The sequence below is a fragment of the Macrobrachium nipponense genome, chromosome 4 (genome assembly GCF_015104395.2).
Source record: "Macrobrachium nipponense isolate FS-2020 chromosome 4, ASM1510439v2, whole genome shotgun sequence".
Lineage (NCBI taxonomy): Eukaryota > Metazoa > Arthropoda > Malacostraca > Decapoda > Palaemonidae > Macrobrachium > Macrobrachium nipponense.
In genome coordinates, this window is record NC_061100.1 from 19,396,997 (window position 1) to 19,412,880 (window position 15,884).

At 37.8% G+C, this 15,884-nt stretch overlaps 1 protein-coding gene across 1 annotated transcript; it reads right to left on the reverse strand.

The window, feature by feature from the left end:
- Window positions 1-277: 277 nt before the first annotated feature.
- On the reverse strand, window positions 278-14,704 carry LOC135210748 (ankyrin homolog). The gene is made up of 11 exons (XM_064243577.1): window positions 14,112-14,704; window positions 12,974-13,072; window positions 12,254-12,364; window positions 11,185-11,283; window positions 10,625-10,726; window positions 3,213-3,311; window positions 2,882-2,980; window positions 2,344-2,442; window positions 1,839-1,937; window positions 1,563-1,640; window positions 278-646 (listed from the first exon to the last, which is right to left on the reverse strand). Exons 1-11 carry the CDS (start codon window positions 14,191-14,193, stop codon window positions 294-296), a joined length of 1,320 nt encoding a protein of 439 aa, XP_064099647.1. The 5' UTR covers window positions 14,194-14,704; the 3' UTR covers window positions 278-293.
- Between the last annotated feature and the right edge of the window lie 1,180 nt (window positions 14,705-15,884).

Consider the following 15,884-nt stretch of genomic DNA (forward strand, 5'->3'; position numbering starts at 1 on the left):
TGCACATTTGAGGTCTGATTCTTACTTCTTGCTTTTGGTGAGGCAAGATAATTACCCTTGCAGTCCCTGTACTATCCCTTCTCTTGCATCCTGATTTGTAATCAGGAACAAATACAGGAATTGATATATTATTGTAATGTTTAGAATTTGTGCAAAAAACTATGGACATATCAACACTGCCAAGGCTTCATATGGCTAGAGTAGAAACAAATCAAGTGGGCAAAATTACCTTATTGTAATAGAAAATAATACCCCTTGCTAATTAATGGTTTCTAATATTTATAAATATGCTATCATTGAAACATACAAGCCCCCAATGTATGCCAGTGTAATAAACAAGAAAATACCATGATGTTGATATTTAGTGTCAAAGGTGGTTTTGCAGAACATATTATCACATAAGATGGAGGGGGACCATACTTTGAACTTGACCTCTCAGGATTCTTGCTTGTGTGCAGTACTGCTTCAGTGATGGGTGATGGCTTATATAAAGATGGTGTTGTTTCAAAGTGCTCATCAACTTGTGTTTCATCTGTGGTTGTAGGTGTAGGGGAAGAAGAATGAAGTGTGTGTATGTGAATTATTTCTGGTGCTTCAGTTGTTGACGATGAGCGCTGGCAGAGAACCGCATTCTCCACAGTATTTTCTGTAAGAAGATAACGTCAATCAATTTTTTCTCTTGACTTTAATAATGTTTTACAGATATTGGTTACATAGTAGCCAGTGCCCTGGGACCCATTTATGCTAAGATTAATTAATGATTCATGCAATAGTACATATTTCAACTTAGTAGTAAAGCATAAAAGAGCTGAAATACCTCTACACATTGTTAAACAAAGTTGTTGGCTAAAAAGTGATTGTTCAAGCTACAGTCAGTCTTGGCTGGCTGTTTATAGTGTGCCTTTAAATGACCAATCTTTTTAGACACAGGAAAACTATTCTCGGTCCATATTGTTGTAGATATGGTCAGTATGTGAATGGTTTGTGTGTCACAGATCATCTTTAATAATACTCTTGTTTTCTGACACATGCATTCAAAGGGAAGCACAAGTACTTGGATGGAATTGGCTTTCATTTCAATATAGAAACAACCAAAAGTAGTAAAACTGGAGACTGCAATAAAATGATCTAAGCAGAAATGTTCTATTGATCCATGTAATATTGTAAGGTAGCTTAACCTTGTACTGTACTGTTATTTTTTATTTTTTTTACATGTTCCATAAACTAATGCATCCCATTCATCTGACACTATGTACACACAGCTTTTATGACAACGCTAGTTGGAAATAAGATTAAAAACAGGGTTATTCCAATTTAATTACTGTATCAATTAACAATGTCACTTATATACGGTGTAAGGCATTATAACAGCTGGTCACTGAAGACTAACATTACCTGTATGTAGGAGGTAATATATAGGTAATGATAAAGTATTACTACTAACCTCCGTATAGATAACTTGCCTGTAGTTAGACTACTTCATGCTATTCCTGTCTCAAAATTGTCATCTTTATGAAATCACATACTTTTGAAAAAAAATTGCCTGAAATATTAATTCGTACCTGAACATGGATGTTTTTTCAGTACTTTGACAGCTCTTAGATGACCATTCCTTCTTGCCCATTGTAAACTTGTTCTTCCTGGAGAAGGGGATAATGCTTAGAACAAATACAACTCTAAAAATAATTGACATAGGTTAGCTTTTACAGAATACTACCATTTCATTTCATCCTTTACAGATTGATTATTTTGAAGACTAACTTATGAAACTGTAAGAAATAGAGAAAACTGGTAGTGAATTGTGCTACTTGCTGTTGAAAATCCCAGACTGTTCTTACCATTGTTATCCTGTATTTGGGGATCAGCACCTGCTTCTAACAGCTTAGTAATTACCGTGCTATGCCCTCTCTTGCTGGCCCATATCATCGCAGTACATCCTGGTCAACAAGTGAAAATACTTTTGGGATAGTGCAATGGCAAATATTATCTTAAATAGACTCAAGCAATCATGATACAATACTCCAAATTCTGATGTGTTGAGATAAAATTATCTTGAATAAATGTGTTTATTATGAAATGCTGATGTCTTAAGTAGGCGTGCAATCATGCTTATGCATATACATTTCAGTTTTGCATAGAATATAGATGCGCTTCGTTTTCTCAGATCTTTGAATAAATTCTTGCCCATACCTTGAAGACTTACCTCACTGTATATTCTCCCCATTTTTTCAAAAACATTTTTGTGCAATGCATGACATTACTGGTAGCCGTTGAGCAACTTGCATCTAATAATAAACCAATATGTACTCACACTCATGAGTGTGTGTGTTGCTAGAAACTTACCATCTTTATCCTGCAAGTCAAGTTGAGCCCCAACATATATTAGTTCTTGTAATATCGTTCCATGTCCATAGATAGATGCTTTCATGAGTGCTGTTTGATCTGTCATAAAATAAAATAGCTGCGTCTGTGTTAATGATATCATGAAGTTTGAGGAAATTTTAGCAAATCCCAGAATGCCATAATGAAATGTGCATTTCAAAGAAAAAGGGGACAAAAATATTTCTGGATTGATAATATACATTAAGTGGAATGTTTTTTTATATAAGTTTGAAAGAGGATATTGGAATCAGAATTAATGGCAAAAGGAAGCATCAGTAATATCCATTACCATATGAATGACTTTCTTGATAAGAAGAGATACTCTGCGTCATAAACTGGGTCAAAAATCCTTTTACAATATTTATATGATTATATGCATTGGTATGCAAATTAAATATTAAGAAAAATACCTTAATGAAGTACATATATTATTGAACAATACTTGATTGTATAGCATCATACAATAATTATTGTATTCAAATACTTTCAAATTCCTTACTGTAAATGTTAAGTAAGTTTGGGTCAGCTCCAGCCTCGATAAGTATTTTGGTTGCTTTCATGTGTCCCCATATTGTTGCAGTTTGCAAAGCTGTGACACCTTTTAGTGAATAAAAAAGCATGTTAGCATATATACAAGACTTTTGCTACAGGAAGTACAAAAGTTCAGACGAAAAAACTACTTAAACCTGTGATTACATGAAAAGTATCTCTTGTTTCAGTATTTTTAATTTTTTTCACTTGACCTTTCTTTTCTATAAAAATCTATTCTTTGGAGGGTTCTACAAAATATTCAATATTAGTTAGACACAACAGAAAATATGACTGCTTACCCCATGAAGTTTGAAGATTAACATTAGCACCAGCGTTTATCAAGGCCTCCATTATTTGTCGCTCATTGTGTCTAGTTGCCAAGTAAAGAGCAAAATAACCTACAAATGAAGCCATATATATAGTCTGAGCACAGTAAGACATATAAATAATCAATGTTGATGCCATTTTAAGAATTTGGCATGTGAATTTTTCCAACAGGAAAGTATTCTGCTTTCATGAGAAGACCCAAAATTTATGCATAGCCTATTTTTCTAAAAGGATGCAGTGCATGTTTTTCATTTTAATATGAAAAGTTGCGTAGACATAGTGTCTTCAAGGAAGCACATTTTCATTGCTGATACAAAGCATCTCCAGCATTTGTGCTCAAACTCCAAATGCTGTTATTATCAATTTAAGTGTTATAAACTTGTAGTAATAAGTAGATACAAAACATTTATCATGAGAAAGACAAATAGTACAGTGTAGGCTTACATAGGAAATATGAGCTGAACAAACATGATCCCTATAACATACTGTTATATGGTGGATTCATGTAGAACCTGAAAAAATGTCCTGCTGATTCTATAGTCTGTTTTTATAGACACATTTGGATAAATAATACACCTCTAGTACACACATACGGAATGTTCTTAAGTATATTCTTTATAATTAGTTTTTGTACATGGAACTTACCCAGCAGATATATACTTAGCTATAGACTCCGTCGTCCCCGACAGAAATTCGAATTTCGCGGCACACGCTGCAGGTAGGTCAGGTGATCTACCGCCCCTGCCGCTGGGTGGCAGGAATAGGAACGATTACCGTTCTAGAAACAGATTTTCTCTGTCGCGGTAGTGTCAACATACGTTGTTGCTACCTCCTGACTTGATTTTCGTTTTTTCATCGCCATCGACCTTCTGGGCTGTCTTTTGCAGGGAAGTACTGGGTCTTTGGTTTGGCATACGCTTTTATTAACTTTTTAATGAATTTGGCTTCGAAATTTCGAAGAATATATTACGTGAAACTACCGAATTTTTCGGTAGACACTTATTTTTTGCAATAAGGGAAATATTGATTTTTTTTTTTTTTTTTTTTCACTAATACGTGTATAAGTGTTAGAACTTGATGAAGGAAATATAAGATCTAACTTCCTACTTTAGGAAGTCAGAAAGCATATAACTAGATACGCTTCCTTTAGAAGCTTTAAGAGCTCTCGTACTAACGAGCAGTTAGAGTATTGACAATTCTAGTAGTTGTTGCATCCTCATCACCTTCTTACTCCACAGAATCTACAAATTCATATGTGCAAATTTGAAGATAAATGGATGGAGCTCAAAAGGCGAGCTCTAAAAAGGTAAGAAGTGAATATAGTGTTCCCAGTGCAGTGGAGGGTGCGTCTGATCGGCTCCGTAGCGCTTCCAGGCCTAGACCTCTTCCAAACTCCCAGACCACAGTGGAGGAGGAAAGTCGACAGCCGCAGGAAGGTTAGGGAGAACCCCCACCGGTCAGGCGTCCCCTCGGCAGGTTCTGTAGAACGTCCCAGACTGCCAAGGATAGCCATTGATAAGGCATCTTTAAAAAAGTGCGTCTCTTCATCTTACATCCGAAAAGACGAAGAATGTATGTTTGGAGTGATCTAGCGCGTTCTCTGAAAACTAAGAGAACACTGAGCAAGAAAAAAAAACCAGGGGGGGCCGCCTGCCAATGAATAGCCTGGCGTTGCCAGCAAGCTAGCGTGAGGTACGTTCCTATAGCCAGCAGCGAGGCGCGTTCCAGCTAACAGACTAGCGCGAGCCGCGTTCCTACAACCAAACGCGAGCCGCGTTCTAGAAAATTTTTCTTGGCGCAAGGCGCCTTCAAAGAGACGAAGCGCCAGCCTGGCGCAAATTGCGCCAGAAAAACAGACCTCGCTAGAGCAAGGAGCCTTACAGTAGAGTGGCAATCAGAACGATCCTTCCATTGAACGTTTTCCGGGCAAGAGGCTCTTTCTAAAAGGGGTCTAGTAGGCTCTCGGAACTGTCAGGGCGCACGGGACCTTCCACGCAAGCGGAACGTTCCAGGAGCGAGTCTCCTTTCTAGCGCGCGGAACTTCCGAGGCGCGCGGGACATTCCAGGCGCTAGGTGCAAGGATCCAGGCGCAAGAATATCCTTTCTCTATCTGCCTCGGCAGGGAAAGGAAGTGTAGTAGAGTATCTGCTGTATGATCCTACGATACGGCAAATCATAAGCACATACCGTAGTTACTTCTTTGCTGAGCAACTCAATTACCAGTATCCTTCCAGGAATTTCCTAGGAAGGACTATGCTTAAAGGGATTGTTAAGACAACACCTACTTAGCTTCTAGATTTATCGAAGTCTTGTTTCGCTTAGATATGCATTATAAGAACTTCCTGAAGTTCGATAATAATGTTATAAGATTCCTTTATTAAATGGAGTAGCTGGCAACTCTGGAAGAGTAAGGCCAGTCGGCTAACGAGACTGCTATCGCTTAGGCACCAACGCAGTATCATGTAGGTGTCGGTCATGAGTGGGCGGTAACATGTCTCTCTCCTGCGGGATGGAATGAATAACGTGTCTCTCCCCTACAATCGTGGTTTTAGCCTCGGATTGAGGGGATAGTTAAGCAAACATAAATAAAATATTGTCTGCCTTTGGCTAAATAGCTTTCAATAAGAAAGATATTACATTTCAATGCTGTTTACCGTAGGTAACATTTTTAAAGGATTCTAACGCAGCGAAACTCTATATTGTATAATGCTCTCATGCTTACGAAAGCATGGGCTTATTAGAGTACATGCTTAGTGAGAAGATGAATGTAGTAGAGAATTCACTTTAAGACTACGGTATGGTCAAGTCTTATGCACATACCGAGGTTAACTACAGAATTCCTAGTATCCTTACAAAGGTTTCCTAGATTAATGCTGTTTACCACAATGTGACAGTATTATAAAGGATTCTAATACGGCAGCGCGCGATATATATAATTCTCTCATCCTTTCGAGAAACGCACACAACCTTTTTAAATTCGGATATTGCTCAAGAGAAGTTGGGTGAGTCGGATGGGAAACTTCTCTTAGTGGCAGAAGTTGTTTCCCTGAATGGAACTATACTACAGTATATAAAAGTTTTTTCCCACTAAGAACGGAATTAACATGTGAAGGATGTCGGGTTACCATAAAGGCATAGATGTTATGGCACATAACCTAAAAGAACTAGAAGGAAGCGCCAGCCTGGCGCAAATTGTGCCAGAAGCACCATCCAAGATATTTTCTCGTTTTAGCGAGTTATTAACCTAAGAGTCCAGTAGCCTCTCGGACAGCAGGCTCGGTAACGGCAAGATTCGTTCCTGATTTCGTTACCCATTTAATCGAAAAGGGGTCGCTTACAAGGAATGATGAAATGATTTATTTTAATCACTTAGGCCAATTCCACGACACTCTCATATCGCAAAGAGCATCGAGAATCTCTTTTTTCGCCCCGGTTCGCGTTAACAAAAGAGAACCTATTTGGGAACAGACACGGAACGTAATGATCCTTAAGAGGTTCGATGCAAGATTTTGCATGTCCGTGAGAACCTTCTCGATCGAAGATAATAACTGTTAACGTATGTCTAACATTTATTGAAAAGAGTTGTGAGAACCTGCGGAAAGTCTTCTTCATAGATCTCTTTGTAAGGTAGAAGACGAACAGGCTTCCTTTAGACTGCTTCTTTTTCCTCGAACAAGAGAGGTAGCAATATAAGACATCTTTAAATTTAAAGAAGGGGAATAAACTTTAGCCTTTTTTCCCCTAGTTATAAATTCTTAACAGATATTAAGATAATTGGGCGTCAAAGGAAGAGAGGATGTATGCCTCATTTTGGCCTTAGAGAGGTTGGATTCACAGAAGTCACGTTCTTCTCACAGCATGTTTCGTAAGGCTTTTCCAAGAGTATCTGGATATTCTATCAGAATCTATTATAAATAGACCTATAAAACCTCTCTCCACTCTGAGTCTGTCCGCGTGCAGACTGACCAGAAGTGGACATGAATGAGAGGTTTTTTCAAGGTAAATGACAATAGTCATGGCTAAGACATAGAATTGCTGCAGATCGTGCTAGATGGAATGAGGAAACTGTCCTCTTCCGATACCTCTGTGAACCACATAGCGAGGTTTTTTCTTCACTTTCAGAGGGAAGAATCACCTATGTATATATCTGCTATCAAAGAACGCAGTAAAAGGCCATACTCTGTCTCTACAAAGGGAATTAGAGATAACAGAGGATTAAGAATCTTCGGGATCTTATACGATACCGCAATACGACAAGAGTAGGATATCATGTACTTCGAATGGGATTTTTTTTTTTTGTGGCCACAGATTCCGTGTTCCGACAAAATGGAACTGCTCCTCATCTAACTTCTTTGAGGAAGTTTATGAAGGAATTCTTTGTTTCTCTTAACCCTAAACGACCAAGAAGACAAGTGAATTTTTTGTGCATTGGAATCTCGCATCAGATTCAATGGAGACTCGGCAATGGGTTCTTGCCAGCATAGTATGTCTGGCAAAAGAAATAAATCCCTCTATTCCTGACGCAACGCTTTCAGAGAGAAGTTTAGTTGCCCAGGCAGGGTACTTACATTTTCATCTACAGAAGAAGAGATGGTTTAAACGTTTGCCTACAGAGTCTTCGGGGTGCGATGAGGGCTCAAAATGCTTCCCAGAAGGTATTCAGAAGGATACAATAAGAGCTAGAAATCAGGGTTCCGCCCAATTTCAGCTCAGAGTCTCCTTCGACTTCCAGACTCCTTCCCTTCCTTCGGGCAAGGATAGGGAAGATTCTGCAACGAGGAACCTCTATCAACATGTAAGAAGAGATCTCGTTAGCAAAAGAAGTGCTTCACGAAGGATCCTCCTCGGAGGAACGACTCTCTCTCGTGTTGTTAGATATCCTGTCGTCTACTGGGGGTTGTAGCTGACTAAATCACCTCCCCTTGCCAGGGGCCAAAAGCTCAAAGGGGAAGAATTTCTTCCACCCTTCTCCAGTCTCCTGATAAATATGTGGTTGTTCAGGACTCTCGGACAATGTAGCGCCAGCCAAGCGCCAAATGCCAATACAGGCGAAAAACGCCAGAGGCGGAACAGTTCCAAGGAACTCTGTCATGGTCGGATACTGAGAAGGAGCGGGCCTCCAACCTGGCGCAAATGCGCCAGAGGCGAACAAATCGGACAGATATAAGAGTGTCCGATGTGGACATCGTCAGACAGCCTAGAGACTCTTCCAAGCTCGAAGCTCCAGCAAGTGTGGAGGAGCCAAGCCAGGCGCGAGGCGCCAGCCGGCTCTAGGAGCCAGCCAGGCTCTAGGAGCCAGCCAGGCTCAGGACCAACCAGGGGCTCTAGGAGCCACCCAGGCTCTAGGAGCCAGCCAGCTCTAGGAGCCAGCCAGGCTCTAGGAGCCAGCCAGGCTCTAGGAGCCAACCAGGCTCTAGGAGCCAGCCAGCTCTAGGAGCCAGCCAGGCTCTAGGAGCCAGCCAGGCTCTAGGAGCCAGCCATGCTCTAGAGCCGCCGCCAGGCGCTAGGAGCCAGCCAGGCTCTAGGAGCCAGGCAGGCTCTAGAAGCCAGCCAGGCTCTAGGAGCCAGCCAGGCTCTAGGAGCCAGCCAGGCTCTAGGAGCCAGCCAGGCTCTAGAAGCCAGCCAGGCGCCATCCAGGTGCCAGGCTCCTTCAAGGCTAGCTCCAGTCAGATTGAGGATCCATCCAGACGCAAGGCTCCTTCCAGTAAAGAGAAACCTAAAGCTCTGTCATGGTAAGAGGGCTCAGTCCCCATTGATATGATACAGGTAAGGCTCTGCCATGTAAGTGGGTCAGCCCCCATTGGCACGATCCGAGAAGGCTCTGTCGTGTAAGCGGGCTAGCCCCCATTGACATGATCCAGAAGGGTTTGTCAGTCATGAGGTCCCTACCTCGCTGAATCTCTTGAGGCATGCAGACTCATAGACAGTAATCATGAAGTCTTCTGCCAGGCTCCAGGTGCCTTCCAGGCGCAAGGCACCAGCCAGACGCAAGGCTCCAGCCAGGCGCGAGGCGCTAGCCAGGAAGGAGGAGCCAATCAGGCACCAGCCAGGCGCGAGGCACCAGCCAGGCGCAAGGCGCCATCTAGGCGCGAGGCTCCAGCCAGGCTCTAGGCGCCATTCAGGCGCAAGGCTCCAGCCAGGCGCGAGGCGCTAGACAGGCGCTAGACAGGCGCTAGGCTCCTGCCAAGCGCTAGCCAGGCTCCAGGCTTCACCCAGAAGAGATCTATATCAAAGAACGCCCTGGCCTTCTTTGAGACATTGTGATCTCCTAAGCACTTGATAAGTGCATTGATGATTCCTTCAAACAGCTGAGAATTAAAAGCGCATGAAGTGCGAGCTTTTCCGAATTCTTGTTCTTTTTCCCTAACAATATGTCATAAGGACATATTAGCTGTCACATACGGGAGATGCAACTCTTGTGTTGACTTCCCATTATCCGAAGGATGTCAAGATAACCTTCGAGGGATCCTTCTCTCTTGGTTGATACGTGTCTGCGGATACATTGCTGGGATAGGGAGCAGATACTGATCCTTAACTAGTGAGTTAAATTTTATTTAACGTCGTGTTTTTTTCTTTGGGTTGTTTGAAAGGAGTTTGTAGATAACTCTTTTCAACTTAAGCACTAACCCTCGTGTTAGGATCAGGTGATCGGGATCGGTGTTGTGCTCCTTAATTAATGCCACTAGGCATAGGCATATTGTCATGTAAGAGCTCTGTCGAGTAAATGGATAAGACCCCATCGACAGACCCACAAGAACTCTTAGCCATAGGTCACATCCTCGCTGAGGCTCTTGAGGCGAAGCAGATTCCTAGGCATTAGCCATGGAGGCTTCCGCCTGATCAAGTAGGAACCAAGGTTTTATTTATTTATTACCTACAACGTATGTTGTTTACCTGTCTATTCAGTAAATAGTTGTCTCTTTCCCACCACCAAGGGTGTCAATCAGCTAAGTATATATCTGCTGGGTAAGTTCCATGTACAAAAATGATATTGTTAAGATACAATAAAGTTTTGTACATACTTACCTGGCAGATATATACGATTGATGGCCCACCCAACCTCCCCTCAGGAGACAGGTGGAAGAGAAAATCTGGTTCTAGAACGGTAATCGTTCCTATTCCTGCCACCCAGCGGCAGGGGCGGTAGATCACCTGACCTACCTGCAGCGTGTGCCGCGAAATTCGAATTTCTGTCGGGGACGACGGAGTCTATAGCTAAGTATATATCTGCCAGGTAAGTATGTACAAAACTTTATTGTATCTTAACAATATCATTTTACCTGGTTATAGTGAATTACAACAATGAGAATCACAATTGCTTCATTCATTTACAAAACATCTAAAATCACCACTAAAATTTATTAGTAATTCTTGAAAGACTTACGGCTGCTTGGTGTCTGATAGTTTGGATTGGCTTCTTTTGCAAGTAATTCATTGACCATCTGTAGAGAACGATGCCACGTAGCCTGCAGTAAAGCTGTGTAACCTGTGTTCAGGTGAATGTAAATGAATAATTCTTTTAGAGATGTAAATAATGCCATTTCTCTTCCAGTGCCTTATTTGATCTCACGTTTTTCGTAAACCTTTATTAATACGGAACAAGTATGATTGATTCCTAAACCATTACATTTAGACTTACTGTTATAACAAAATGACAAAGGGACACCATAGGAGGTGTTAAAGAGCTGAGGCCTAGTCCCAAAGATCATAATAGATCTGTCAACTCAGAGATAGAAGGTTACAGGGATCAGAGAAAGTGCAAGAGTGGAGAGTATTAATTTTACCTGATATTTTCTTTGAGAAAACCTTATACTACTTTCTTAGTCACTTTTTTCAGGTTTCTTTATGTCCATTGTCTAGTTTTGAAGTCTCAGTTGAGAGAGAGAGAGAATATTGCAAATAAGACTTTGCACCTATAGTGATTGGTTCATCAAATGAACTTACCCTCAGCTGCTGGAACATTAGGATTCGCTCCATTCTCCAACAACAATTTCAAAATTTCTAATGACCCCTTTTTAGCTGCAATGTACGCTGCTGTTTCACCTGTAAAAGCAAAACATTTGGCTGATTTTAAAAAGTAGATTTTGCATAAAAATTAAATAAATTATGTAAGATTTAAAAGAGAAATTTGTTCCCTGACAGTCTTGATTTTTCTCATCGGCCAAGTAAACATGAGACAATATGAAAATAAACCAAAAAATCTGCACCAATATTTTCTGAAATTTTAATTCTGTTTAGCTTGATGCTTAGACCCTGTAACCTTAGGAGATAAGAGAGAAATTTAGTTGAATCATCAGTTCTTCCTCAGTTTGTTTGAGATTAGAGAGGTACTGCTTTTGCAACAGCACTTGGAGATTATGCCCCATTTTTCTTAATCATTTTGCAGTTCCTGAGCATTTGTACATGTGGTAATTTGTATGCTTATTTATCTTTGTGTTGTTTTTATCAGTATTTTCCCATACTTCTCTGCTCCGTTTTCTCTATATTGCAAAATTTGTGGTTATTTCAGCGTATAGAAGTTTACTAAGCATGTGGGTGATGTTCATAAGTTACGTTAACACAAGTGTTTGCACTTTTTGGACCATGATTATAGTAATGACCTAGGTTCCACCTCAAATTTTAGCCATTTTCCGGCTATTCGGTGTAGATAAACTAACTTTACCTTAGCAAAATCCAGAGTCCCTCGCATATCAAAATCCATTGTTCATTGATTGAACTTTAAATCACTAATCATGATTATGTAATTTGTTATAGAAGCACTTGTATAATTTCAAAAAATCATAAAAAAAATTTTTGTAACTTATAAGATATAATGCAAGCTATAAAAGACTGATACTTTTGTAAGGGCTATAATTACTTACTAATTTACTTAGATTTCATCCATGAAATAAAAATAAGAGTAAAAAATCATCCAAACTAAGAGAATGTTCTTTATGTACTTTCATATGTAAACCCCTTCAAGATTTGCCCCCTTTCATGATATAGTAATATTATGTGTCCTTACAGTGCTTACCAAAATAACTTTTGTGATTTATGTTGGCCCCTCTCTCCAGCAGACTTTGCACGATGTCTATGCTGTTCATCTCTGCCGCCCAAATCAGAGCTGTGTATCCGCGATACCTTCCTAGAGAGGATTAGAATTTTGTGAGTAAACATTGCTGGCCTTCTGAGAGTTCAAAGTATGGATCATACTTTTTATAAATGGAGATTTCAGTGGATTTGTCATCCCTACCAAAACATGCTGCGGACACAATTCCACGTATAAGAATATGAAAATAGTAGAAAAATGGTCTTTGAATAGTGAAGTTTTCATGAAGCATCTCAAAATTTCTATAGTAAAAGGAATATTTTAGTAGCAGAGGACATTTCATATCAGGTAGTAATCATTCACAAAGAAATATCTCCCCTCTTACAAAACCAGATTCCTGTCTAGCTAACCAAATGAAAATATATGAAAATTAAGAGCATGGCGGACAAAACTGACAAGCTCACAAACTGGTTTGATGACTGAAAACAAATAATTTCTTTTTCGAGCGTAGAATAGGAAGATGGGAGCCTGTTTACCTGGAGTAATTGGAACACCACGGAAGATAAAGCACAGGAAAACACTAGTGGCGCAATTTCACAGAATTCCCCGGCGACAGGCAGCTTTGATGATAAATATTATTATTTTTGTCATAGTTTTTTTACATAATTTCAATCCACACCACTGAAAGACGAGATAGGCTCTTACCCTCTTTTTCTGCATAATTGATATCAAAATTTGGCCGCTTAAATATATTCTCGAGTCTCCCTTTGCGACCTTTTTTGACTGCAGTCAGGAGTGCGATTCCTGAAAAAGAAAAACAATAAGGATAAAATAAAATACTAGATAGAGAAGGTGGTTTAGTAAAATAGAATAAAGCAATTGGATATATTTAGATGTAATGTTTTCTAATGACATTTTTTTTCCCCATTTGTACAAGAACCCAAAACTAAATGATCAGTGTGTATCTGTTACTATATAAATAATAAATATATATATATATATATATATCTATATATATATATATATATATATATATATATATATATTATATATATATATGCATTTTTTGTTGACAGTCATTAGTAAAGTTCAACATTCCTGAGAGATTAAGAAATAAACTCTCTCTCTCTCTCTCTCTCTCTCTTCTCTCTCTCAGCTCTCTCTCGTCTCTCTCTCTCGGCTCTCTCTCTCTTTGTTTTGGCTGGAACGGTTTAGAAGTATGTATGTATATATATTTTAAGGGTACTGACAGTTAAGATGACTGAAATTATATTAATAATACACATATATTTTCAAAGATTACTACAGTAATAGGACATCTCAGGAAGAGACAGTGAATTATTTTTATTAACATCATTTAATCTTATTAAACTTAATACTACATACAGTATTAATCAATATCAACATTTGAAAATTAGTAAATCATTTTTGTATCATAAAAATGTATTTAGTCATGAAAATAACATCAAAATATACTCTAATTAGTGAATGTTTATTGACAGAAAAGTCCGCAAATTGCCCAATTTTTCTTGAATAGTTTATAGGTAGGTTCCACAGAAAAATCCACGAATAGGTAAGAATCCGGTGTTTACTGTACACACACACACACACACACACACACACACACACATATATATATATATATATATATATATATATATATATATATAATATATGTATATATATATCATATATATATATATCATATATATATATATATATATATATATATATATATATATATATATATAGTGTGTGTGTACAGTAAAAATCATAAAGTAATGTTAATAAAAAGTCCAAAAACTAAAACAAAACTCCACTGGCTATACGTACTCCAACTCACCTGGAGATTTGGTGGGATAAATCCCGTGGACGCTTTCATACATCAACACTATGCCCATTGCAGTCAGCAGTTGAATCCACATCCTTCTGAAAGGGTCAGTTCTTGCCCTTAGATGCCTTCGTCACTGGAAGGACCAGAATGCCGAAGTTTTGTGATCCATGTGCGTCTCCAGAAGCGATTTTTCATATTCTGGGAATAATTTTTTTTCTTTTATTTTGCAGAACCTGGGAATTAAATTTTTGTTTAATATTCTAGGAAAAATGTTTTTATGTTTTCGAGGAAAATGTTGTTTTGCATTTTAGGAGTGAAATGTTTTTTTCATATTCTAAAAAAAAAAAAAATTATTCTGGGAATAATTTTTTTTTATTCTGAAAAGAATTGTAGGAAAAATATTATTTTCCATGCTGGGAAAAATGTTGTTTTTCATTCTGGGAATAAAATGTTTATCTGTATTCTGGAAAAGGGTGTTTTTTGGTATTGTGGGGAAAAAAATTTTTGTATTGTGTAAAAAAGTTTTTTGTATTCTGGAAAGAGAATTTTTTAGTTCTAGAAAAAAAGATTTTTTTTGTATTCTGGGAAAAGAAATTTTTTGTCTTCTAGGAAAAAGATTTTTTTGTATTCTGGAAAAAGAAATTTTTTCGTATTCTGGTAACAGATTTTTTTTTGTATTCTGGAAAAGGAAGTTTTTTCGTATTCTGGTAAAAGATTTTTTTGTATTCTGGAATTTTTTTTTTTTTTTTTTTGTATTCTAGAAAAAAGATTTGTTTTTCTTATTCTGGAAAAAGAAGTTTTTTTTGTATTCTGGTAAAAGATTTTTTTATATTCTAGAAAACTATTTTTTTGTGTGTGTTCATAAAAAAGATATTTTTGTATTCTGGAAAACTGTTTTTTTTTTTTTTTTTTTTTTTTTTTTTTTTTTTTTTTTTGTATTCTGGAAAAAGACGTTTTATAGAATTCTGGAAAAATAAGTTTATTCCTATTCAGGAAAAAGAATTTTTTGTATTCTGGAATTGGGGGGGGGGGGAATTCTGGAAAAAGAAGTTTTTTCATATTCTGGAAAAAGATATCTTTTCATATTCTTGAAAAATAAGTTCCTTTTTTTGTATTCTGGAAAAAGAAGTTTTTCTGTGTTCTGGAAAAAGAAGTTTTTTGTGTTCTGGAAAAAGAAGTTTTTTCGTATTCTGAAAAAGGATGTTTTTTTCATATTCCTGGAGAAGGAAATTTTTTCATATTCTGGAAAAAGAAGTTTTTTCGTATTCTGGGAAAAGGTTTTTCTAATAGAAAATTTTTCTTTCACATTCTAGGAATAAAATTTTTTTTTCTTGTATTATGGAAGGATTTTTTTTTTTCATATTTTGAGAACAAAGTTGTATTCTGGGAATAAAATGCTTTTTCACAAGTATTCTGGGAATAAAGTATTCTTTTTTTCATAATCTGGTGCTAAACTTTAAACAATCTGGGAATCAATTTTATTTTTCAGAATATGGGAATAAACTTTTTCTTAATCTTGGAATGGACATTTTTCTTAATCTGGGAATAACATTTTTCTTAGTCTGGAATTAAGCATTTTCTTAGTCTGGGAATAAAATTTTACTTAATCTGGGAATAAACGTTGTCATAAACTAGGAATAAACCTTTTCTTAATCTGGGAATAAACTTTTTCATAAACTGGGAATAAACTTTTCACAATCTGGGAATAAACCTGTCCTTAATCTGGGAATAAACTATTTTCATAGACTGAGAATAAACTATTTCTATAAACTGGGAATAAAC